This window comes from Centropristis striata, chromosome 12 (assembly GCF_030273125.1).
Source record: "Centropristis striata isolate RG_2023a ecotype Rhode Island chromosome 12, C.striata_1.0, whole genome shotgun sequence".
NCBI classification, from domain to species: Eukaryota; Metazoa; Chordata; class Actinopteri; order Perciformes; family Serranidae; genus Centropristis; species Centropristis striata.
This window is the reverse complement of record NC_081528.1, coordinates 38063135-38090496: the sequence shown is the minus strand read 5'-3', so window position 1 is coordinate 38090496 and position 27362 is coordinate 38063135. Positions and strand designations below refer to the sequence as shown.

Here is a 27362-nt window from a genome sequence, read left to right as displayed (position 1 = left end):
TGCTAGTTTTAGTTTAGTATTTATTTTCTTGAAATGCTTTAGTTTTAGTTTAGTTTTTATTAGTTGTAGTTTTTTGTAATGGGGTATTTGTTGGGTGGGAGATTAAAAGAGGTCACAGTAAATTTTGCCTTTATTTCCTTTGTCTGATCCATCTTCATTATGTATGAAAAAAGTTGACAAAGATGAAAACGAAGGACATTTTCACTATAATTTTAGTTAGTTTTGTAACCACACAATACAGTTTCAGTTAATTATCATTATCATGTAACCTTTAACCCTTAAAACAAAGTCTGAAATCTCAAAAAGAAGCCTAAAGAAGTGAGGACCGGCCGAAATGTCCTCACTTTGCAAAAATGTCCTCACTCTGTTGGTTAAAAACGTGTTCTGGTCCTCACTATGTAGGAAGTACAAGAACACACACACACACACACACACACACACACAGTCCTACTTCTGATCCATCTGCTCCAGTGTGGAGATCCTCAGTAACAGCATGGGCGTGTCTCATCCATTCTGCATGGGGGATTGTTCCTGTTTGTTAATGCCTATTAATGCCAAAATGTTGAATCTTGCTGCTTTAAAGGAATTTGCCAGCTTCCATGAAGGCATGTCTCTTTTTGCTGCTTTATTTAGGCTTTATTTGTACACAAAACAGGTTAGAGATGCAGGAACATGCAGATAAATGAATGTGTGTTTTGTTAAATTCAAACAGAGAAATCTGTCATTTTAATCCATGTCCATCATCTGTCAGTGGTGTCATATGATTTTTTATATGCATACATCAATAGTGTGGTTGTCTGCAAGAAGTTGTCATAAATTGACCTTTTTTTCCAGCTTTAGGTCACATTTTTAGATATATATAAAAAAATATAACTGTTTGAAAGATTTTAGTCCGTAGCTTAGCTTGCAGCCCCGAACAGCATCAGAGAAACACATATTTTTAATGTGGAAAGTCCTTATTTGGTGTTTTTACCACTTTTAATCACCTGGTCTGTTTGTTTTGGACCTCTGGGGATAATTTGGCTCCTAAACATCTGGATCTGAAGTTATCAGAAAAACAAGCTGAGGAAAGGTTTACCAGCAGATCAGCTTCAGCTTCTCTCCTGAACAACTTCAGAGAAATACTGATTTTTAAGTTGCTTTATTTGGTGTTTTTAGAGGTTTTTTTAATGAACTGGTACCTTTGTTTTGGCTAGAGGAGACCTCTGTGGATCCTTCAAGTTAAACCTCCCAGAAATTCTTAGAAACTGGCAGCAGTGATGGCATCGCTCCGTCTTTTGTTCTTGTTTTGATCGAGAGACCCCCAGCAGAACATTTCATACTGCATGTTTAACCCTATAAAGCCTGAACCGTGAAATAATTGCCAGAAAACTCTAAATTTTCAAAACTGGAGTGTTTGTTGAACCGGCTAAAACATTTTTTAATTCAATATCAATTTTCATATATGAATTTAATTTGGATCATATTTGATACATCAGGTCTTTCTGTGCAATTTGTTGCTCACAATTTGCTTTTCTTGAACTAACATAATCACATAAAACCTAATATTTTTAACCAAATAAAACTTTGACTTTCCTTTTAACATTTTCCTCAAACATACAAAATACTTTTTTTCCATATAAAACAACATCATACATCTGCTGATATGAAGTTTTCACGCAGCAATGACAGATCCACCAGTGGAACCAGCAAATCATTTTTGTTACATCTGGTATTTTTGTGAAATTTGTTGCTCAGTTTTTTTTAATCATCAATTCATGTATTCATCAGGTTTTTCAGGAAAAAAAATATCACACTGATGATGTAGAGGTCTCCAAAACTTATGTATCAAATATGATACACTTGGCTTTATAGGGTTAAATGGAGGCTGATTTAAATCGAAGCCTGTTTCAGTTCAGGGTGAGTCTCTGCCCTGTTGACACAGCTCAGTTATAAATGTGTTACTTGTGGCGTGTCCCAGCTTTGATCAGGAACCGATCCCTGGCTATTGGCTGCCAACAGCCAGCAGCCTTGTTCCCATGGTGACGGGACCTCTGAGTGCTGGCAGATAATCAATAACTGACCGTCCTCCCGTCCACACCCAGCCCCGCGCCTCTGAAATTTCATCAAGACAATCGACGTGGCGAACTCTCTGCTGCTGCTGCTGCAGCAGAGAAAAGCTCAAGGCTTCCTCCCCTGCACAAGGGTTATGAACAGTCATAAAGACTGCATAGATTTCCTGTCAAAAAATACTGCAGGGTTTCAGTCTCTGTTGCAGAATATGTTTTTATTTCACAAATGGATTTACACGGCTAGGATTCATACATGTAGGAATATGTTGCATGGATCTAAACTGATTTAATCAGAAGACAAATATGATTCAAATGCATGATTGCAATATGCATGTGCACTGTAAAAAATATTCTGTTTAATTTAAAATACCGGCAGCTGTGGTTGCCAGAACTTTACCGTAAAAAATACAGTGAGTGGGTTTTCTACTGTAAATTTAAATGTAAATATCAGCTAAATCTGTCATTTAGACTGAAAATCACTAGCCATTTTATCCCTATTGTGTCTCTTTTTGGTAATTTTGTGTCTCATTTGATAATTTTGCGTATTTTTTTGGTAATTTTGTGTCTTTTTTTGATAATTTCATGTCTCTTTTGGTCGTTTTCTGTCTCTTTTTTTGGTCGTTTTGTGACTCTTTTGGTCATTTTAGGTCCTTTGTTAGGTCCTTTGGTCTGCTATTATTTTTAGGGTAGTTATGTCCTTGTGACGTTATGGTATTTCTCCATTCATTTTAAATGAAAAATCAAATATTTTTTACAGCAAAACTGTGTTTTCTAAAGTTTATGACAGAAAAAAGTAAAAGTTTTGTGCTATTCTTTGATTTACGGTAATTAAAAGTGTCTACTACGGTGATATTACATTTTTAATTTCACGCCCTATTTCTGATATAATTTGACAGTGTTTTACTGTAATTTCTACAAACATTTTTTACAGTGTGGAGCGTTTACAAATGCAGACTTTGTTTGCCGATTACTTCCTGACATATTTTAATAAAACCTGCAGGTGTGATAAATTTCCCTCACCTGCAGCATCTCCGTAGGAACAGTCATAAAGACTGCATAGATTTTCTGTCAAAAAATACTGCAGGTTTTCAGTCTCTGTTGCAGAATATGTTTTTATTTCACACTTGGATTTACAAGGCTAGGGTTCATACATGTAGAAATATGTTGCATGGATCTAAACTGATGTAATCAGAAGACAAATATGATACAAATGCATGATTGCAATATGCATGTGGAGCGTTTACAAATGCAGACTTTGTTTGCAGATTTCTCCCTGACATATTTTAATAAAACCTGCAGGTGTGATAAATTTCCCTCACCTGCAGCATCTACAGTACGTAGGTGTAACTCAGTATCAGCTGTTTGATGGCATCGCGGTGCTTTTCCTATATTTCTTCCCTCCCAAACCTCTCTTTGCAGTGATGTAGAGGGGAGTATTACTGGCTGGCTGGCTGTTTGGCTCTCAGGGATCCAAACAGTGTACCCTGTGGGATTAGAAAAGACTTATGGTTGCTAATGGCAGCCACAGGAACATTTCTATCAAGCCCCAGTGCCACGGACAAAGCTGCTGTCTAGCTGATCTATAGGACTCTATTTATCACAGAATCATGGATCGATTCCTGCTGGACGGCTGCTAGTTACACACAGAATCACTGAGAGACGGATAAAAAAACCTCTTTTGTCCTTTTATCAATGGAAAGTTCTCTCTATGCATGTTGTTCTGCTGTGGATGAAAGATAGTTTTATGTTTTATTTTGCTATATTCCTAATGGGATGAAAAATATTGAATTCTTTTGCATCTTGCCAGCAACAGAAAGCATTTCTGGTACCAGTATGAGAGACTAATTGTCTTTCCAGTAATTTATTAGGGCTTGGCTTTGATTAGTGTGTGAGTAATGTGGTCTCTCTCAGCTGCCAGACTCTCAGCTGCCTGCTGGGGTCCTGAAGCACTTCCTCTTGCATTGTTTAATCTCTACAGCAGGGGAACACCATTTATTATTTATGGAAATAACTGAAGGGAATATGATATATATAAAGGGGAAGGGGGGGTGAATGCATGTGGATTCTTTGTGCATTGTGAAATAATAAAGTCCCATTTCAGGACATCACTTTCTCAGAGGATGATCGCCTTCAGAATCACAAACAGTCTCACTGTTCATCACGTTGTTACAGCTGCATTTGCATTCTGTCTGCATTCTGCTTGATACTTTTCTCAACAAATGTCAATATATTGTTGGCAAACCACACTTTCTGTGGCTGTTCCAGTTTGAGTTCTGTTTTTGTTTACATCCAATTTATCTAGAGCTGAAAAAAATCAGGTGAATCACAATAAAATGCAACATTACGTCACTGAAATGCCTAAAAACAACTAGATCTATATTGTATATTTTTAGTTGTGGAGTGACATCATGCCAAATGTTTCCAACTATGCTGAAGACCAGAGACATCTGTAACTTTATCACGTTTCATAACCTTTAGCCTCTCTAATGGCTCTAACTTTAGGGGAAGCAAAAAACAACACATGATGCAGAAATATACTCAGTATAGAATTACAGACTTTTTTCTGCCATACAGAAACATATTTTCATTAGTACAGAGCTGATTTATTGCTCTGATATTTCAGTATTGATCCAGCTATGACAAGTGGCTCAAACCAGCTGTCAAGATAATGCATACTGATATTAACCAGTACGTTAATAGTAACAGATATTTGAATATGTCAAGAAAGTACTCAGCAGACAAACTGACTGATTAAAATCATAACTTATAGTTTTATCTTTAGGTGTTTGGCCAGATTACTGTGGTTCTACAGTGTTTCATTAGAAAACATTTGTACTTCAAGAGGATGCATTTTTTCCCTTATTATTGTATTTGGAAAAACTGATGCTAGCAGAAATTTGTACTTTTACTTGTCAGAAGCATTGTTCTTGTCCGAAAATGCTCTGAAATTGCATTTTAATTATTGGTTACATGTTCTTATCTGGTGTCCCAACATGTTGCAGTTCTTCTCAGTATTTTCCAGTAAATCTGCACAATATGAGACAATATGTGATGCTGTAACGTCAACAAACTGCTTTTGAATTAAAGGAAATTATTTCCAACATTCTTTTATTAAACACACTGAACTGAACACAAAAGTCCCTAATAAAAACAGAATGAGTTACATTATGAAGTGCATTTTTCTCCTGAGATTGTCTTTCAACGTGTATCGCAGCCTTTTGCGATGCATTTTGGGCAAACTGACATCACAAAGATGACTGAAGAAAACAAAGCCTGATATATTCTGCAGCTCTGCCATCCAGTCTTCCAGTGTGTTCTGTTTTCTGACTTTTCCGTCTCTACTTTCCAGGCACAGCTCTCACTCATCAGACGAGGAGGGATTTAATGACCCCAGCTTACTGGAAAACCTCCAAAGTAATCACGTAAGTAATTTCACTTCCCCGCCACCCGTCTGCACTGACGGCTGCTGTTTCAGACCAAACTAAGACAGATTTTTAATCTAATTGTGTTTGGTTGTATAAGAATGGACCTTAGTGATGTGGTGGGCTTTAATGACTTCATGTTTTCTGATCATTTGTTTGGATCAAGATGTTTTGACGGACTGAATTCTTTTTAATATCAGTTTTATTAAAATCCCACTGAGAGGTGGATTACCATTAATTTACAGGAGGCTGTAAACAACCTAATTAGCTCCTTCTGACAGGATGAAGGCTGCTTATTTGCTGATCCACAGCAGGGAACTGAGCTGCTGCAGAGTGATTACATGACTGTGAACTTGAAAACGGCTCAAAAACGACATCGTAAAATCAGATATCGAGCCGTTTTTCTCAGAATAAGGGCTTGTTCATGCATTTGGGCTCAGCCACAGGACTTGAGAGGAGCATAGAGGCCACCTGTGGTAATGAAATGGGTAGAAACTGTGATTGATTGGCTGCCTGAGTCACTCAGCTGCAGAACAGCGTGGGGGCGGCAGAATGTCACATCTAATTAGGTACAGTAGCACCGCCCAGGGGAAGTGCTAATCCCACTGTGATGTGTGCTTTGTTATGACAGCAGAATCTCTCCACACATTGGGTTTGTCGAGGATCTGCTTTAGTTTTATTTTGATAGCCCACCGCTGATTATAGAGCAGAACCAACCGCTGGTTAGAAACCACAGCCTCTCTCTTTAAACCTCTGCTGATAATATACGTGTCATGTTTTAGTTGTTGTTGATGGTGGATGTCTCAATATTGTAGCTGTGTTGAGTCATGCTTTTTCCTTCTCCTACTCACCGTATACATGTACAATTATCAACAAATTGATAAATGGTTCCAGGCATAAATGTTTTATTTAAACAGCTATGCTTAGGAAAAAGGTAAATATTGAGTTGTATCAATCCGTTTTGCTGTTTTCTCTCTTTTCTGCTAATTTGAAATATCGATTTGTCCTGTACACTTTGTACTTGGTATTTTTCTAAAAGGTTAAACCACCACAAACTACTCCGTGTGTCTCTGCAGCCTGATGGAAACACTAATGATGACGAGACGTTTATAATGGTCAGAGAGCAGAGAGCTAGCTTTACAGTTCAGACATCTGTGGTTTGGTTTTCTTTAACAAAACATGAGGATAATAGTTTCTTGTTTGATATGAGCCTGATGAATGTGTAGGAAATGTGCAAATGTGTATTGAGAACCCCTGCATCCCTGTTTAGAAACCACAGTCTCTCTCTTTAAACCTGGTGATAATATATGTGTCATGTTTTAGTTGTACTCATGGTTTGTTGATGGTGGATGTCTCAATATTGTAGCTGTGTTGAGTCATGGGTTTTCCTTCTCCTATATTACAAGCCTCCTGTCACCGTGCACTCATATATTTTACACTCAGCACTTATGTTGAAGTAATATTTGGGGGAAAATTCACTTTAATCTGAACACTGTAAATATGAAGCTGAAACAGGGAACCGCTTGGGTTAGCATGAAGACTGAAAACATGAGGAAATGCTGAGTTTGGCTCCATCCAAAGGCAACAAAATCCACCTTGCAGTCCATCTAAAGCTCACTCATTAACACATTGAGGCCTGAAAAACCGCTGGGCAATTTTAAAATAAGCCTCCAATTTTCTGGAAATTCTGGAAAAATTCTGGGAAAAAAGGTGTCAACTCTTCTACTAAATAATAGATTTTTCAGCCTCTGTAGCAGATAGAAATGAAATACAAAAAGTATTTGAGAGCTTATACAAATACTACAAAACGACGTATCTGCTTTCCAGGCTTCAATGGGTTAACACATTATATCTAATGTGTTTAACAACCACAAAGAGGAAATGTTAAATCAGCCTGTTGTTACTTTATCAGCATTAATTTCAAGACTATTTCTTGGTCGGGTGCAGTGACTTCCTGCTGTCTGAGCTGGTTTGGATGATGACACTAGCTAACGTTTCCCCTTGTTTCCAGTCTTTGTGCTAAGCTAAGCTAAGCTAAGCTAAGCTAAGCTAAGCTAATTGTCTGCTTGTCGTAGCTTCATGTTTACTGTACAGACATGATGTATTGATCTTTTCATCTAACTCTGAGCAGGAAAGCAAATGAGCATATTTATCTCAAGGTCTTGCACTATTTCTTCAAATCCAATTGAGAAACATTAAAGGTTCAGGAGGTAGCTTTTATTAAAAAAAACAAACTTTTTTTTTTTAACATTTGCTGTCCCCATATCCTGACAGTAGTAAATAAGACAGACAGAGTGTGAATAAACCTCCTCCTGTGTCTGATCGGTGTTTCCGTTCAGATGTGATTCATCCTTGTAAATGTCACTATAGGAGCACTAAAAAGTTAACCCATAGGAACCTATGGTGACACCCGTGTATCAAACACTTTAAATCTTCTACAATCTCCCATATTCAGCTTTATGCTTCATATTAACTCATTAAATCCCTAAGAGACGTAAACTGTGTGACTGGAAACAGAAATGTGTAAAAGTAGCTAATTTTAAAAAGCTTATTTTTTGTTACTAGGCGAAGTTTAAACCCATTTAACGATTCTAATCCGTTAATAGTTGTGTCCTGTGTTGCATTTAACTTGTTCTGACCATATTTCCTGAACAAATTAAAGTCACAATTTTGATAAAGGTTATGGAGATGCAAAATAAAAAGGCAAATTTGTGTCTCTGTAAGCAGAAAACGGGTCTAGTTTTCATCATAAACATAAATACCATAAACGCCCTTTGTAACGTATATGTCATATCACAGAAATTTGACATTTAGGGGTAGTATTTTTTTTTTTAACCCTATAAAGCCTGAACCATTAAATAATTGCCAGAAAATTCTTCTTTTTTTTTAACTGAAGTGTTTATTGAACCTGCTGACAGATAATTAAAAAAAAAATCCAAAAACAATAGGGATATATGATTCTAATTTGTATCATATTTGATGCATCAGTTCTTTTTGTGCAATTTGTTGCTCACAGTTTGTTTTTCTTGAACAAACAAAAACATATAAAACCCAACATTTTTAACCTTTTAAGGCTTTACTTTCTTTTAACATTTTCCTCAAACATGCAAAATATGTTTTTCCATATAACACAACATCGTACATCTGCTGATATGAAGTTTTCACGCAGCAATGACAGATCCGCCAGTGGAACCTGCATATAATTTTTGCTATATCTTGTATTTTTGTGCAATTTGTTGCTCTTTTTTTTTTCTTCAACACATGTATACATCAGGTTTTTCAGGAAAAAAATATCACACTGATGATGTTTAGGTCTCAAAAACTTGTGTATCAAATATGATACACTTGGCTTTATAGGGTTAAAACATCAGAAATGTGTTCTATGTGGTCCACTTATAGAACACATCCTTTAAGGATAGCTGGGTCTGGGTTCTTATGGGTTAAGGATGATCTGCCTCATGTACTACTGTACAGTTTAAGCAAATATGACAAATATGAAATAAATAAGTTACCTGCTGAACTTTCCAGGTTGTTCTGCCATCAGTGCTTCCCTCTCTCGTATGACTCATAGATGCAAAATGAAACGCTGCATTTCATTTAACACTTTCTGTTCTCACTGACACTTTGTCCTTATGGCCTACAGCAGCGGTTCCCAAACTTTTTTAGCCGTGCACCTCCTTCTATGTCCCAACCGGGTTGACGCACCCCCAATCCCCCACACGCTTCATTATAAGATCAAAAACAACCAAAAATAGATGCAAAAATGACCAAAGATGACACAAAATTATCAAAATAGACACAAATTGACCACAAATACATGTAAAAATTACCAAACAACCAAAAAATAGATGCAAAAATGACCAAAATAGATGCAAAAATGAACAAAAAAATGACACAAAATTGAATATATCAAATAAATAATATCAAAAACACATCTTTATTGTGTGGGGGGAAAAAATGTAATTGTGTAATTATCAGACCGCCATTACATTTTTCATCTCGCGCACCCCCAGGGGTCCACGCACCACACTTTGGGAATCCCTGGCCTACAGGATGCTTCTTCCTTAAAGATTACTAATCTTATCATTAATAACACTAGTGTGTTGCTGCAGGCTGTTAGTAGGAGTAGAGTTACCAGTGTTGGAGGAGGAGAGGGGAATTAACAGAGCTGACAGAAATAAAGCTCCCTCTGGTGCTCTTCATGTTCTCCTGAGTCTCTGGACACGTTCTGCCTGCAGACCTCCAGCAGCTCCGCCGCACTTTGTTTCTCCTCCGCTTCATTTTCTCTTGACCCTTAAACTTTTTCCACACTGGCCACGTCTGAAGTGATGAGTGTCCATCACTGTTGTGGTGACACAGATTACCCAGGAGTCAGTGGGGGCGATGGCTGCCAGCTCAGTATTAGCTGTCACTTCTAATTGTGCCATGAGAGCAAAGCTCAAAACGTTCCCAGTACTCCAGGTTACCGCCACGCCACGCCGCCAAGCAAAGCGTTGGACATTAGAGCTTGTGAGGACACTCAGTGACATAAAAACAGCAACATTTAAATATCACTAAAGGTCTCTGCAGTCTGTTAGTGACACTCTGGCTCGGTCTCATCCCAACAGACAGGCTCCGCTAGGAAATGCCACAGGAAAGCTATGTTTCTTTATGGGTTTTAGCAAAATATTAAAATATATCTTCTATAAAATATTGAAAGAATGTGTAAATTAGGGTCTTATGGCAAGCTGAAAGTGCCAAAGATTGTCAGTTTGCAGATGTGTTTTGTCCAAAAAACACTGCCGTTGAAAAATCAAACACCTCTTTTTACACTTATTTGTTTAAGGTTAATTAGCCCGTTTCTCCTGTTTTGCACGGCCAATAAATTCACTCCAGAGTAAAACCAGATGAAATCAATGCATCCATGACTGCAATGAGCAATGCTGCTGCAGCTGTTGATCTGTGCTGTCTTTATGAACAGTAGGCTGTTGCAAATATATTGATTTATTTTGACTTAAAGAACATCTGGCAATGGAAAAGAGTATTCATATCCAATACTAAAAGGTGACTGAACTTCTTACGTACGCTACAGATATTCTACAGACATGACACTAATTTAATTTGCACTAAGTTGTATATCGTATATTATTATTATTATTATTTTGTATATTTTGTATATTGTTAAATGTCTTTTCTTAGATTGTTTTTTATCTTATCTTAAAATTGTGTGATTTTCTGCGGCTGTAACAAAGAAATTTCCCCGCTGTGGGATTAATAAAGTCAAATCTAATCTAATCTAATCTAAATTATCAAAAAAGCTAAAATGACCAGTGACTTTCTGGAGTCTTGTTATAACCTGTTAATACATTTCAGAGACTCCCAGCAATGTATATATAATAATATAAGCCCAGCCCAATACCTGACTGTATATTTAACCTGACCTTAACCCTTAAATTACCTTTAAATGGCCAAACAGCCCACTGAAAAGGTGAGGTCCTCCAAAGACAGAAATATACGAGCACACACACGCACACACACACACACACACACACCCTGACATGTCCTTCAGAGGATACCTGTCAGCCAGAGCAGATTAGCATGCTGCGGGGAGGCAGAGGGTCCCTGCAGCCACCTGGACTCTAATAGACTCTGTGTACTTTCATTTACAACAGGCCTTTGATTCTCCTCCCCCTCCTTCATCTGCTGCTTTGTTCCCTTTAGAGATCTCTCATCAGAGTTGCCATGGCCAACAGAAAGAGCACATTTAACAATAGAGTGTGTGTGTGTGTGTGTGTGTGTTCTTGTACTTCCTACATAGTGAGGACCAGAACACGTTTCTAACCAACAGAGTGAGGACATTTTTGCAAAGTGAGGACATTTCGGCCGGTCCTCACTTCTTTAAAGGCTTTTTTTTTTAGATTCCAGACTTTGTTTTAAGGGTTAAAGGTTACATGATAATGATAATTAACTGAAACTGTATTTTGTGGTTAGAAAACTAACTAAAATTATAGTGAAAATGTCCTTCGTTTTCGTCTTTGTCAACTTTTTTCATACATAATGAAGATGGATAAGACAAAGGAAATAAAGGCAAAATTTACTGTGACCTCTTTTAATCTCCCACCCAACAAATACCCCATTACAAGAAACTACAACTAACAAAAACTAAACTAAAACTAAAGCATTTAAAAAAAATAAATACTAAACTAAAACTAGCAAACTCACTCTAAAAACTCTGAAATTGCAAACAAAAATTCACAACAAAATTAAAACTAAAACTGATGAAAAAAATCAAAACTATTATAACCTTGATAGGGAATTCACTGTTCCAATGAGGGTCCTCACAAAGATAGAAGTACAAGAGAGTGTGTGTGTGTGTGTGTTCTTGTACTTCCTACATAGTGAGGACCAGAACACGTTTTTAACCAACATTGTGAGGACATTTTTGCAAAGTGAGGACATTTCGGCCGGTCCGAATTGAAAAAACATTTTCATTAACTGAAATAAAAATGAGAGTTTTAAAAAAAATGATAATCAACTGAAACTGTATTTTGTGGTTAGAAAAAACGAACTAAAACTAACTAAAATTATAGTGAAAATGTCCTTCGTTTTCGTCTTTGTCAACTTTTTTCATACATAATGAAGATGGATCAGACAAAGGAAATAAAGGCAAAATTTACTGTGACCTCTTTTAATCTCCCAGCCAACAAATACCCCATTACAAAACACTACAACTAATAAATACTAAACTAAAGCATTTCAAGAAAATAAATACTAAACTAAAACTAGCAAACTCACTCTAAAAAAATTTTGTGGTTAGAAAAAACTAACTAAAACTAACTAAAATGATAGTGAAAATGTCTTTCGTTTTCATCTTTGTCAACTTTTTTCATCCATAATGAAGATGGATCAGACAAATAAATTAGGCAAATAAAGACAATATTCACTGTGGCTCTTTTAATCTCCCACCAAAACTAGTAAACTCACTCTAAAAACTAATAAAAACTAACTGAATTTGAAAACAAAAATTCACAACAAAATTAAAACTAAAACTGATGAAAAAATCAAAACTATTATAACCTTGATAGGGAATTCACTGTTCCAATGAGGGTCCTCACAAAGATAGAAGTACAAGAGTGTGTGTGTGTGTGTGTGTGTGTGTGTGTGTGTGTGTGTGTGTGCAGCTTTCTGTTTGAGAAGGGAGGAGACCAGCAGATGTTTTAGAGTAATAAGCGGTCAACAATGCATCATATATTTGTGTATATATGTTCTGTGTGACTGTAGGTTGAGTGGTTCAGGTTCCTGCTGCTGCTGAACTAACACCGGGAGATATTATAATATTCTGCTATGGAACTTGTTTTCAGCAAACATCAGCAGCTGATTACTGTTTGCTGTGTGATTCAGGCGCGTGGAGCCCTGCAGGAGGCTGATATCTCTGCCTCACTGCCTGGACGCTGGTGGTCCTGCAGCCTCAGACAGGAGCCCCAGCAGATGCCTGTCCCAGCCGCCCCGCGGCTAGTTACTCATACGTTTCCCCTCATTAATGTAGAATGCCCTCAGTGTTTAGGTTAGGCCCTTTTTCATTAACTCAAGCAAGTTTATATTGCATGCACATGCATGAGCAGACGTCTGTCTGTGGGATCCTGCTGGCTCTAACCAGCAGTCCTCGGTCTAGGCTTTGCAGCTTTGAACCAAGGTTATTATAGTTAACGAAGACTAACGAAATGACGAAAACTAGAATTGAAAAAACATTTTCGTTAACTGAAATAAAAATAAAAACAAGAGTTTTTTAAAAAAACGATAACTAACTGAAACTGTATTTTGTGGTTACAAAACTAACTAAAACTAACTAAAATTATAGTGAAAATGTCCTTAGTTTTCGTCTTTGACAACTTTTTTCATCCGTAAACCTTTTTGGTTGATATGAAATCTATTTCATCTATCTGGTTTTATGACTTAGTAAACTTATTGGGGCTGAGATGGATCAGACAAAGGAAATAAAGGAAACATTTATTGTGACTTTTTTTAATCTGGCACCCAACAAATACCCCATTACAAAAAATTAAAACTAACACTAAAACTAATAAAAACTAAACTAAAACTAAGCATTTTTGAAAAAATAAAAACTAATTAAAACTAGAAAACTCACTCTAAAAACTAACTAAAACTAACTGAATTTGAAAAACAAAAAATCACAACGAAATTAAAACTAAAACTGATGAAAAATCCAAAACTATTATAACCTTGCTTTGAACGGCTTTGAACAACAATATTTAGAGTTAAAAGCTTTTCAGAACTCTAGTTTTGGAGGTTTTTCACTCATTAAGATAAGATAATAAAGGAGAGGATAAAATAAGAGTCAAGAAAACAAGATAAGAAAGAGATAACATTCAGATAAAGATAGGGATTAAAATTAGATAAAGGTTATAATGACATAACATATGGATAGAAATAGGATAAGAAAATAATAAAGATAAAAAATAAGGATAAAGATAAGATAAGCCTTTTTTGTTTCTCTAAGGAGAAATTTGTCTTGGACAATCCGACAGAACACAGTGACATCCACAATATAACCGTATACATGTACAATTATCAACAAATTGATAAATGGTTCCAGGCAGAATCTGTTTTATTTAAACAGCTATGCTTAGGAAAAAGGTAAATATTGAGTTGTATCAATCCGTTTTGCTGTTTTCTCTCTTTTCTGCTAATTTGAAATATCGATTTGTCCTGTACAATTTGTACTTGATATTTTTCTAAAAGGGCATCAGTGTGGATGTAAACCACCACAAACTACTCAGTTTGTCTCTGCAGCCTGATGGAAACACTAATGATGACGAGACGTTTATAATGGTCAGAGAGCAGAGAGCTAGCTTTACGTTCCAGACGTCTGTGGTTTGGTTTTCTTTAACAAAACATGAGGATGATAGTTTATTAATGTTTGATATGAGCCTGAATGAATGTGGAGGAAATGTGCAAATGTGTATTGAGAATCCCTGCATGCATAGAAAATCAGACTTTTCAATGTAAAAAAAACAAAACAAAAATCCCAATCTGTTTTTAGATGTGATGGCGTATTGATATTTGTGAATGAATGAGTGGACAAATCTCAGTACGCTTGCAAACCTAAATTTAAAGAAAATTTGAAGATTTGTAGACACATTAACACTATGATGATGCACATAAGTAACGGTCATCTTTAAGAGCCTCACCCAAGAACAAAGGCCTTATCGTGATCTTTTATCTATAGAGCAATAATCTGTGGAATAATCAGTAAACAGGTATTTAAAAAGAAACTGAAATCTTATTTTATACAAGCTGTACATTTTTAAATGTTGTTCTTACCTTTTCTTTCCTTTTCTTACCCTTTTTAGGTTTATAGTGATTGACTTTACCTGTAAATGTTTGATATATTGAGAATATGTTTTTCTGAAGACTAGCTGGTTACTAAGGTACCAGCTAATGGGGATCCTTAATAAATAAACAAATAAACATATTTCAGGTTACACGATGCTCCCCACACATTAATGAATTGGTTTGCTACAATAATGGCACCATACAGACCTCATGCATCTGGAGTCATAGAAAGGTTTAAACAAATGCTACAACTCACCTTTTACACAGATCTACATCACAAGACCTGGCTGCACAGTTACCACATGTACTGACTGTATCATCAGGATCTCTCTGGTTGTTTTGTTTCCCGTTTAGTTTTAATTAGAGAAGATAAAAAGTCTTGTGTCCTCTCCTCCTCCTGCAGCCCACAGCTGCTGTCATCCTGGAGTTCATGACCATGATGGCCATCTGTCACACGGCCGTCCCTGAACGCACCGATGGAAAAATCACCTACCAGGCTGCATCTCCAGGTAGATCACAGCACCTCTACACCAGCTATTCTCAACCTGGGGGTCGGGAGATGATTTCTGGGGGTCGCCAAATCATTTTGGAAGTCAGCTCTGTCTCCACTGTGTTAAAGTGTTCATGTGTTTTGGTCTTTCTGGTCATTTAATGTCTTTTTTTGGTCATTTTGTGTTTTTCTTTAGTCATTTTGTGTCTTTTTTGCTCATTTTGTGTCTTTTTTTGCTCATTTTGTGTCTCTTTTGGTCATTCTGTGTCTTTTTTTGTGGTCAATTTGTGTTTTAGTCTTTTTGGTAATTTAATGTCTTTTTTGTGTCATTTTGTGTTTTTTTTAGTCATTTTGTGGTTTTTTGGTCATTTTTTGCTCATTTTGTGTCTTTTTTTGCTCATTTTGTGTCTTTTTTTTTGTCATTTTGTGTCTTTTTTTTGTCATTTTGTGTCTTTTTTTGTCATTTTGTGTCTTTTTTTGGTCATTTTGTGTCTTTTTTTGTCATTTTGTGTCTCTTTTGGTAATTTTGTTTCTTTTTTGGGTGATCTGAACTGTGTGTGTGAGATTGTGTTCAGTGAGCGGGGGTCGCGGACAACATGCATGTTAAATTGGGGGTCGCGACTCAAAAAGGTTGAGAACTACTGCTCTACACAGCTTCTTTTACTGTTTGCTGCCCTGAAATCATCTCATTGTATCATGTATGTGCACGCATTTTACTTTTGGAACTTTTTTTTTATTGTCCGGATTTTGTGATCAAGACTAGATATTTAGGAATGATGCAGTTAATCAGATTTTCACTTTTTTGATTCAATGCACAGCATCAAAGGGCCCATACCTTACTGGGATACTTCACATTCTCCATATGAAGCTAGTTATTTAGTCGCTGTCAGACCGTTTCCAAATGTGCCGACCTGCCCAAAGATAATATCAGCTCTGCTGGTCCCTAGCTGACTATTTTACCAATAAAGTACGGGTGCATCTCAATAAATTAGAATATCATAGAAAAGTTTATTTTTGTCAGTAATTCAATTCAAAAAGTGGAAATAACACATTATAAAGATCCATTACACACAGAATGAAACATTTAATGTCATCATTTATTTGATTTCTTTAAATAATAATATAATGATTATGGCTTACATTTATTGAAGACCTAAAACTCTAAAAAGTGTCTCAAAAAATTTGAATATTACAAAAAGACCAAATTTAAAAAGTATGTTTAATATGGAAATGATGTGAGAAATAAAACCCTTTTATGTGTTTGTTACCTTTTTAAGTTATGAATTATCCTTCCCATCTTTCCTTGACCTTGATCAAAGACCATAGCCAAGGTTCAGAAGTTTAAAGTGCTGCAGCTCCAGCTAACACCAGCTGGACCTGCTTCTATCTGCTTTCTATTAATGATGCGTGTCCTTGGTATATATTTTTTTGCAGTTGTTGAGATATTTAATTTTCCATCCAGTGACCTCTGTGTCTTTGCAAATGGAACTCACCTCCAGCCTGCAGGTAGCCGTATCTCATAAAGACATTTATATAATCATGCAGCAGGAGAGAGAGAGAGCCAGGAATGATATCAGGAAATATAATATTCTGTTTACAGAATGCATGGTGATGTCACTCTTCATTCTTTCAGCCTCACTTTGATCCTTCAGTCTATCACTTCCACAGCAGCGACGAGACGCCTGCCAATCAGGACACATGCCCTGAAACATGATTCTTTTAAAAACCAGCCGTCACAGGTGCTGAAATTAACTCTGAAAAAAATGGCGTCTTTATATTATTCAAAAAATGACTGCAGCACTGTGTACAGTACACAGGGTGTACAGGCCAAACTACTACAAACTACAAACTACTACAAACTACAAACTACTACAGGCCTGTACTGTGTACAGTACAGGCCAAAAATTTGGACACACCTTCTCATTCAATGCGTTTTCTTTATTTTCATGACTATTTACATTGTAGATTCTCACTGAATGCATCAAAACTATGAATGAACACATATGGAATTATGTACTTAACAAAAAAAGTGTGAAATAACTGAAAACATGTCTTGTATTTTAGATTCCTCAAAGTAACCACCCTTTGCTTACTAGAATATAAGACATGTTTTCAGTTATTTCACACTTTTTTGTTAAGTACATAATTCCACATGTGTTCATTCATAGTTTTGATGAATCTACAATGTAAATAGTCATGAAAATAAAGGAAACGCATTGAATGAGAAGGTGTGTCCAAACTTTTGGCCTGTACTGTAAATTACCTGAAAATAAGGAGCATCCAAATGAACTCTGAATATGTCTCGTAGCTTAAAGGCTCAACTCTGTGATCCAAATGTAAACAAAGACGTTGCTCTCATGGGAAAAATTAAAAACACAGCTTTGTTATTGCCATATTGATTGACAAGCCTTTCAGTTACTTAGTGAGTGATTTAATACTTCCTGGTGTTTTTAACTACGTCAGTAATGTAATAGTGCGGAAGTAAAACAAGTCTATAATTAAATAACTCAATAAATGCACATAACATAGTGAACACATTGATTATAAACACATTAAAATGACTGCTGCTGCTTTTCATCTTTTGTTCTTGATGAGAGGGATGACTTTGACTTTTTTGCGTGATTGCTGAGAACAATCCTGGTCTAATGGAGTTTGTGGTCTTATGGGGGGTAGCTGCTAAGAGAAGGGGAGTTCAGTGAAGTGTAAAAAACAAGCAGAGAGCTTTTTGTGGCCCTGCAGCTCCTCATGCAGCTACCTGCTCTCAGTCACTGCCTCATGGTGGAAACGTGTTGAGATGAACTAGTTTTATGTTCTAAATGTGAACATGGTGCTTATTGTGACTGTCAGCTCTTGTTCTCATGTTCTAATCTGTAACGTTTCTGGTTTCTGTTTGCTTTAAAGACGAAGGAGCTCTGGTGAGAGCAGCGAGGAACCTCGGCTTCGTGTTTTCTGGAAGAACTCCAGACAGCGTCATCGTGGAAATGGTGAGTTGGAGAAGTTTAATGACATCAAGGCATCAAGCTACTGTAGTGATGGATAGATGCTCTAAATCTTTAACCCATTGAGGCCTAAAACTTCCTGTAAAACCTCTGGGCGATTTTAAAATAAGCCCCTAAAACCTGAAGTTTTTCTGGAAATTCAACAATTAACGTACACATCACGGACACATGCTTCATAGCCAAAACACGACTTTTGTATCCCACAATGACATTTTTAAATACGTTTAACTCACCTTGTAACACTCATTTCAATTCTTGAAGTGTCAACGCTTCTACTAAATAATAGATTTTTCAGCCTCTGTAGCAGATAGAAATGAAATTCAAAAAGTATTTGAGAGCTTATACAAATACTACAAAACGACGTATCCGCTTTCCAGGCTTCAATGGGTTAATGTGAGGATCATGATGGTCTAGTTTGACCTAAAACTAGAAAAAAATGACTGATAAACTATAAAACACACTGATAGATGTGTGATACTAACGATGAGGCTACGTCCAGGTTTAGAAATGTTGTAAATGGGGGAGAAAAAAAACCAATCTGTCATTTATGAATGAAATAAATTGCAATTTCATTCCCAGTAGGTTGTGGAATATTTTATAATTTTTCACGTAGCTGCAGAAATAAAATACTAATGTGAATAAATATGTGACTGAGAGAGGAAACCTTCTGACAACACATGCTAACAGCAGGAGATTCTTCTTACCTTCAGTGTTTTTTGTGGTTGTTTTTAAAGGAATGGCTAAAAATTGTGTAAAATCTGTTTGTTTCCTTACTGAGAGCTAGATATCCTAACCATAACTTTACAGGCAGCAGCTGCTTCACGCAGCTTAGCACAAAGACTAGAAACAAAGGAAAACAGGCTCTTAGTAGAGTTGTTGTTTTTACATTTACAATATTGTACAGATGAAGTAAATGAAAGATAACTTCTTTATTAGTGAGATTTGAAGCTACTGGCTGGTTTTGATACTTTTGGACAGATCCAGATTAGCTGTTTTCAGTCTTAATGCTAAGCTAAGCTAAGCTAACCAACTGCTGGCTTCATGTATGTAAGATAATAAGATAAGATAAATTATTGAAATTAATTGACCCACAGAGAGAAAATGCAGTTGTTGGAGGAGCACAAAGATAGAGTTAATACATTCTCAGAATCAGAATAGTTTTTATTGCCAAGTCGGTTTGCACATACAAAGAAAAGTGACATTAATGTAAATAATAGCAGCAGTCAAACATATAAACTGTATTAACATAAATGTGAATAAGCATATTTCCCACAATGTTGAACTATTCCTTTAACCACTTAACATCCTAATAAAATTTCCCATAAAGTTCTTGTGTGTCTGCAGAATATCTCTCTGCAGTTACATAAGTAATTAATTCACATTTTTTACTGTGCTCAGATGTTCCAAAACAGTCCTTGAACTAAAACTAAATTGCATAACGCCAAAAGAGAGCCGAGGCTTCTGTGTTCACCACAGAGATGCAGAACAACAAACACCACATGTGGTTGAGTCCTGATAGTCTAGACGGATTTCAGAATAAAAGCCTCCTATAAGAAGTGAGGAGCATTTATGGGTACAAGTCAGGAACCGGCCTACCTTACAGATCTCAAGGCTGCTGAGTCCAAAAAAATGGTTCCCAAGCCAAATTTTGAGTTTTTGACCTTATAATTTGCATATCAAAATGGCGGCCAAATTATTATTATATACATATTTTCTCTCTCTCTCTCTCTCTCTCTCTCTCTCTCTATATATATATATATATATATATATATATATATATATATACAAAATACCAACTTTTAAGGTGAAATTAAGCATTATTTGTGTCATTTTTCAAGGCCGACATAAATATTCAATCAATATCACTTTTAAATGTTCCAGTTGGTATTTTGCATATATATATATACATATATATATATATATAAGACACTGAGCCTCCACTATATCCTTGCTCTTTCCTCATCTTGATTGCCTACTTACAAAAAAACTAAGGGGAAATGGTCCAATGACTGAGCAAGATGGGCAATTTGGTGGCCATTTGATACAAATTAGAAGGTCAAAAACTCAAAATTTCGCTTGGGAACCATTTTTTTGGGATTCAGCACCCTTGAAATATGTAAAGTAGGCCGGTTCCCAACTTGTCCCCATAAATGCTCCTCACTTTCACTTTTTGGACAATTCCGTCTAGACTATGAGCTGGTTTCAGTTTGTCTCGTCTCAGGATCTCGTCCTCTTCGTTCTCTTCGTTCTCTAACTGGCTAACCTGATGATGCATCAGAGGCAGAAAGGCCAAAACCATTTTCAAATGATTCTGCTGAGAACATCTTGTCTCCAGGACGTTTGTCCGATCTCTTAACCTTTATTAGGCCCTCTGAAGCTCTCAGCATCTCTTTAATCACTCTGTCTTGTACCTCGCGGTCTCTGCAATTAAGGGAGTTAATTGAATTTTACCTTGTTATTCTCCCTCCATCAGCTCAGTGCAGGCAACTGATAAACACATTTAAAGTGCAATTAAGGCTGATTTGAGGAGGCTTGCTTCTTGCTTTGCCACTTAAGATAAGTTGTCTCAGAAGAGGACGCAGGTTTGGATGTTAACGTGTTGTCTCTTTATATTTAGCCTGGAACAGAGGAGAAGTACGAACTGCTTCATGTGCTGGAGTTTACAAGGTAAAACACCAATAACAGCATTATTATTACCATCATTCTCCACTTTGTTTGCACTAAGTTGTATATAGTATATTATTATTATTATTTTGTATATTGTTAAATGTTTTTTCTTAGATTGTTTTTTATCTTATCTTAAAATTGTGTGATTTTCTGCGGCTGTAACAAAGAAATTTCCCCGCTGTGGGATTAATAAAGTCAAATCTATCTATCTATTATGTGCACCATAAACTGTACTTTGTTGTCCCATTTTGTGTAGAATATTCAGAGTTCATCGTCTCCTGTGCTCATTAACTGTGTGACCTAGGCGTGATGTCTTCTTCCTCTATCTGTGATTTCTATTTCCAGCAGACAGATGCTCGTTCTGCAGGCTGCAGCGCCGTATAATGTGATATAATGTGATAAAATGTGATTTTTCTCACTTGCTTTTCTCTCCCTGTTCCACCTTCTTGCTGTTTTTCTCTCTCAGCACGAGGAAGAGGATGTCAGTCATCATGCGCACCCCATCTGGGAAGATCCGCCTCTACTGCAAAGGAGCTGTGAGTTTCTGTCTGTCTCCATGGCAACGCATGACAACCCATCACCATCATCGCCACACACACACACACACACACACACTCACACTGGTGTCGAGCGCTCTGCTCCCCTTATTGCCTCTCGCTCTCGTCAGGAAATCTTTTCAATGAGCAGCAGCATAAAGCATATTTCACACATGGCATCTCTGCAAAATAATACAAACATTTTGTTTCACACGAAGCCGCTCGGCTACTAGCAACCACCAAAACAGCCTCGTTCGACTCTTTCAAAAGGAATATTTTCTGGTGCAATTTTAATAATTTACAGGAGGAACATGTTGCTGCTCAGCTGCAGAGTGCTGCTCATAGAATGTAGTTTGTGGTTTGCAGGGATTTCCGTGTGCATAGTTAGTCTTGTTAGGCTTATCAAAGGATTTATATACCGTATATACGTTATATACTGGAATTTAAATTTCTGTTTAAGTTTTGAGCAATTTGTTGTTCCGTTTTAAATATTTACACTTAACCCTTTGTACCTTAAAAACATGCCAGCAGGTTCAAAAAGCATGTTTTCTATAAAATAAATTCACCAAACAAACACTGTTTATGATAGACAAAATTTGTAAAAATAGCCGTTATTGTTGGAAATTCATTCCAAAAGTCCATAAACCTACCATGTGTGACAAAGTTCTGTCAAAAGAAGTATTTAAAAAACCAAACCAATCCAAATAGTTCAATATGAACAGCATTTTTACAGTATTGGATACTTGGACAAATGTTGTATAAATAGATGCAATTTAATTTCAATTTTGGAAAATTAAATGATTGAAATTAATCTTTTTTTAACAATTTATGGCATTATAAATGTGTAATACCACACATCCAATATTTTTAAATGCCCTGCTTCTAGCCAGGGTTGTGGTGTTGCCACAGAGGTGCAGGATATATATATACATATATATATTTATATATATATATATATATATATATATATATATATATATATATATATATATATATATATATATATATAAACTGCAGTGGAAAATAAGGCTATAAACATCCCGTAACTGCTTGGGGTTCAGAGGGTTAAGTTGTTATTCTTGTTCATTTTTAAGATTTGTTATCAAGTTGCCAGTACACAATTTATTATTTTGATAACAAATAGCAATTCAGTAAATGTATATCTATGTACCTAATTGTTATATTTCATTTCACAAAGTAAGGAAAGTTGAACTAAAGCCTGATGTTTCCTTACACATAAAGAATGACTGCAGTAACTTCCACACAGTGAGACATACAGCTTCTTAATTAAACAATTATATCTGATCAGTAATCAATATTGGCTGATAAGTAAAGCCTAGATATTGGTATCGTGTCTCAAAGGTCAGATTGGTTATTAAACTTTACTCTCGGAATAATATACCCATGAAAATAAATACACATAATCCATTCCTAGAGCCAACACAGTTGGACTGATATAATAATAATAATAATAATAATAATAATAATAATAATAATAATAATGCATTTATTTATAGGCGCCTTTCAGGACTCTCAAGGTCACCTTAAAATAAACAATTAAAAACAAAACAATATTAATAAAACAGCAATGGCAGTAATAATAAACAACAATAAAACAATTACAAATTACAATAACGATATCCTCTGGCTGTCACACAGAAACATCGTGATTTAGGAAAACAACAACTGAGACATCTGTTTTTTGCAAGTGACACCTTCATTTATTTTGTATTAATTAATCCCCCTTTGACTGCTTATTAAGTGGAGGCAAGGCAAGGCAAGTTTATTTATATAGCACAATTCGGACACAGGGCCATTCAAAGTGCTTTACAGGGGCAAGATTAAAATACATAAAACACATTAGAAGACATTTAGAAGCTAATAAAAAAAAAAAAAAGTGAATGAATAAAACATTTAAAAGCGAATGAATAAAAATGACAGGTTAAAATGGAAACAGAAAAGTCTTCAGACTTGATTTAACCCATTGAAGCCTGGAAAGCGTTTACGTCATTTTGTAGTATTTGTATAAGCTCTCAAATACTTTTTGAATTTCATTTCTATCTGCTACGGAGGCTGAAAAATCTATTATTTAGTAGAAGAGTTCACACTTTTTTTTCCAGAATTTTTTGAGAATTTCCAGAAAATTAGAGGCTTATTTTTAAATCGCCCAGCGGTTTTTCAGGCCTCAATGGGTTAAAAGAGACCTCAAGTTCTCTGGGAGTTTGTTCCAGAGATTTGGTGCATAAAAACTAAACGCTGCTTCTACGTGTTTGATTATTTCAGTCCAAAAAGCAGAGTAGAAAGAAAAAGGGCAGCAGGAAGAGCAGACAGGAGACGTTTATCCAGCAGGAGGTTCTTTTCTTCCTTTCTTTCCTCTCCGGGTCTCAATAACCAACCCGTGTTTGTTTCCCTGCAGGACACGGTGATCTACGACCGGCTGGCCGACAGCTCCAGGTACAAAGAGATCACGTTAAAGCACCTGGAGCAGTTTGCTACTGAGGGTGAGTGGACCAACAGCGCCCCCTGTCTGCCAAACCACAAACATCTCTTAAAAACATCTCTCTATCAAGCTTTTCTCACCATCATCACTGCAGAACAAGTAGTTTGATTTCTTTTTTCTTCATCCTCATATTTCATCACTTACATATATATATATATAAACCTCATAATGTCAGCATGTTGAGGCATTATTAATCTAACGCAGCGGAGCTGAAAGAAACCGCAGCAGAGACTCTGTGTTCGTACTGCCCCCTTGTGAGGCAGCAGCATCATGATGTCATTGGGAATATTTGATGTGGGCTAAAAATAGCTTCCAGGACAGATTGTGAAGATCTTCAGTCTCTGTAATTTGGAGAGGCCTGAATTAAATATAACTTCATTTTACCTCTCTGACAAGCAGAACCAACTATTTATAACGACGTATCTTATCTTTATTAAATGTTATTGGCATCAATCAAACAGAGAATCTTTAATTCTATTCAGATGTTTTGGATTTAGAAACTGCAAATAAATAAAAAAATGATGGTCTTTTTATATAAATCCAGGTTCAACAGTCAGAATTAGTGTTTATCCTTCTGAGTAATACAAGACGTATATAAAGCAAGATGAATGAGATTTATTGTATCATGTACGTGATTATTATATTATCTGTTGGGGAGAGAAATATGCAGACTGCTTATTGCCATCTGTTATCTCTGGCCAGATGTTAATAAGGAACCCTATAAATAGTTTAAGATGCCGTATGATTTAAAAATAGCCAGTAATGTGTAGAAAAGCTTCATAAATGAATGGCAGTTACAAAGCAATAGGAATGAGGGAATGTATAATTAAATGCATCATGATTCTCTCTTGAAAGATTGTCTTGATCCAGGAAGGTCAATAATCAGACATTTAAACCAGTTATGGACTTTATGATCGCCTGGAAGAGTTTTGGAAGACCGGCTGTACATTCCTGATAGGAGGGTGAAATGTAACATAAATATGTGTAGTTATGTTATGAATTGGTTTAAAACATGCTCGGGCCGTGTTCATGCAGGCTGGAAGAAATATTCACATCCTCACTAAAAGTCCTGCATTCAAAACCTTTCTGAGGTAAAAGAGCATCAAAATGTATTTAAAGTATCAAAAGTAAAAGTAATCGTTTTGCTGATTGATTGATATGTTCCAAACATATTATTGGAGTATTATTATTGATGCATTTATGTAAGCACTGTTTTACTGTAGTGAAGACGGGGCTCATTTTAACCCTTTATAACCCTTTAATAACTATATTTGGTAACTTCAGTGGATATCATCAGTATTTTGAGAAAAAAGTTGCAAATTTACTAGATTAAAGTGGCAAATCTACAAGAAAAAAAGTCGCAGATTTAAGAGATTTAAAGTGGCAAATCTGCACGAAAAAAGTTGCAGATTTACAAGAAAAAAGTGTGAAAAAACAACTTTTTTCTCGCAGATTCACCACTTTAAATCTCATAAATCTGGGCATTTTTTTCTCGTAAATTTGCCACTATAACCTCGTAAACTTTTTTCTCAAAATATGACCCCCCTCCCCCAGGTTTTTTTTTTACACATTCTGGCTGTATGTAATATCCTCCAATATTCTCAAGGGTTGAAATTTGGAATTTGCAAGTATTTCAATGAGACGACATACGACTTAATATACCGACATGAGGTTTAATTTTAAATTGATCATGTTTTTCATGTTTAATCTCGTCCTGAAAAGTCAAGGTGCATTAAGATAGGACAGGACGGAGGACAGGAAGGAGCAGTAACAGTAACAGTAACAGTAACAATAACAATAACAATATTTATATCATATTTATTTATTTAGTGTATATAAATTGTTCTTTTTTTTCTTTTTCTCTTTCTCTTATGTGTGCTTTTTAACTCTATTATGTTTGCTGCTGGAAACTCAATTTCCCTGAGGGAGCAATCCCAAGGGATCAATAAAGTTTTATCTAATCTATCTAATCTAATCTAAGATTCCCACAGTTCTGTTAATAACATCCTTCACATCAGTCCAGAGCAGTAGTTCTCAACCTTTTTGAGTCGCGACCCCCAATTTAACATGCATGTTGTCCACGACCCCCACTCACTGAACGCAATCTCACACACACAGTTCAGATCACCCAAAAAAGAAACAAAATGACCACAAAAAGACACAAAATGACTAAAAAAGACACAAAATGACCAAAAAAAGACACAAATTGACCAAAAAAGACACTAAATGACCAATAAAAGACACAAATGACCAAAAAAGACACAAAGTGATCAAAAAAGACACAAATTACCAAAAAAGACACAAAAAAAGAAACAAATTGACCACAAAATGATTTTTAAAAAAAGACACAAAATGACTATAGAAAGACACAAAATGACAAAAAAAGACAAAATGACAAAAAAGACACAAATTGACCAAAAAAAGGAAACAAAATTACCAAAAAAAGACACAAAATTACCAAAAAAAAGACACACAATTACCAAAAAAAGGACACAAAATTACCAGAAAGACTAAAACACATGAACACTTTAACACAGTGGAGACAGAGCTGACTTCCAAAATGATTTGGTGACCCCCAGAAATCATCTCGCGACCCCAACTGGGGTCCCGACCCCAAGGTTGAGAACTACTGGTCTAGACAACAGATCCAGGTTCTGATGGTGTGAGGTGCTGCTGTGTGGACCAGGTGGTGTTCTGACCCTGTTTTCCTCTTGCAGGACTTCGTACGCTGTGTTTTGCGGTGGCCGACGTCAGCGAGTCGTCCTACCAGCAGTGGCTGGAGATCCACCACCGAGCCGTCACCTCGCTGCAGAACAGAGCGCTGAAGCTGGAGGAGAGCTACGAGCTCATAGAGAAGGTTGGTAGAGTCAGAAACTCACCTGTGGTAGTGTCCATTTTATCAGCAATTATTTTTATTTAGTCTCAGTCTTAGTCCTGTTTTATTCCTTCTTTCATCATCCTTAACATTTGTGTCTGTTCTTATCAAAGAATGCTGCAGATATTTTCCTCTCGTTTAATCAACAACAACTGTTGATGACGTTGATTTTGATTGATTGAGAATTTATTTGAACCCAAAATAAAAGATGAACATTTAAAAACAAACGAACAACAATAAATACAAGACAACAACACAAAATGAAACAACAACAAGACTCAACACTTGTTTCTGTTCAAAAGGAGCCAAAGCTTATTAAATCCCTTCTCCCTATGTTAATATACTTTATTCAGTTATATAACAGCAATAATATTTATATATGTATGTATAACACATAGTAATGTAGTTTATAAACTCATTATTACCATTATTAACACACATAACTTGTTATTAACTTACAAACACATAAGTACACATACAGCCACACAC

General features: G+C 36.1%; 1 protein-coding gene across 2 annotated transcripts in view; it reads left to right on the top strand.

The window, feature by feature from the left end:
* The window catches only part of atp8a1 (ATPase phospholipid transporting 8A1), a 223204-nt gene that overhangs the window by 100682 nt on the left and 95160 nt on the right, over positions 1 to 27362 (top strand). For both annotated transcript variants that reach the window (XM_059345862.1, XM_059345863.1), the window contains 7 exons: positions 5401 to 5473; positions 15210 to 15315; positions 18198 to 18280; positions 20913 to 20962; positions 21429 to 21498; positions 23915 to 23999; positions 26716 to 26855. In XM_059345862.1, coding sequence (XP_059201845.1) covers positions 5401 to 5473; positions 15210 to 15315; positions 18198 to 18280; positions 20913 to 20962; positions 21429 to 21498; positions 23915 to 23999; positions 26716 to 26855 — 607 coding nt within the window. The remainder of the gene's footprint in view (positions 1 to 5400; positions 5474 to 15209; positions 15316 to 18197; positions 18281 to 20912; positions 20963 to 21428; positions 21499 to 23914; positions 24000 to 26715; positions 26856 to 27362) is intronic.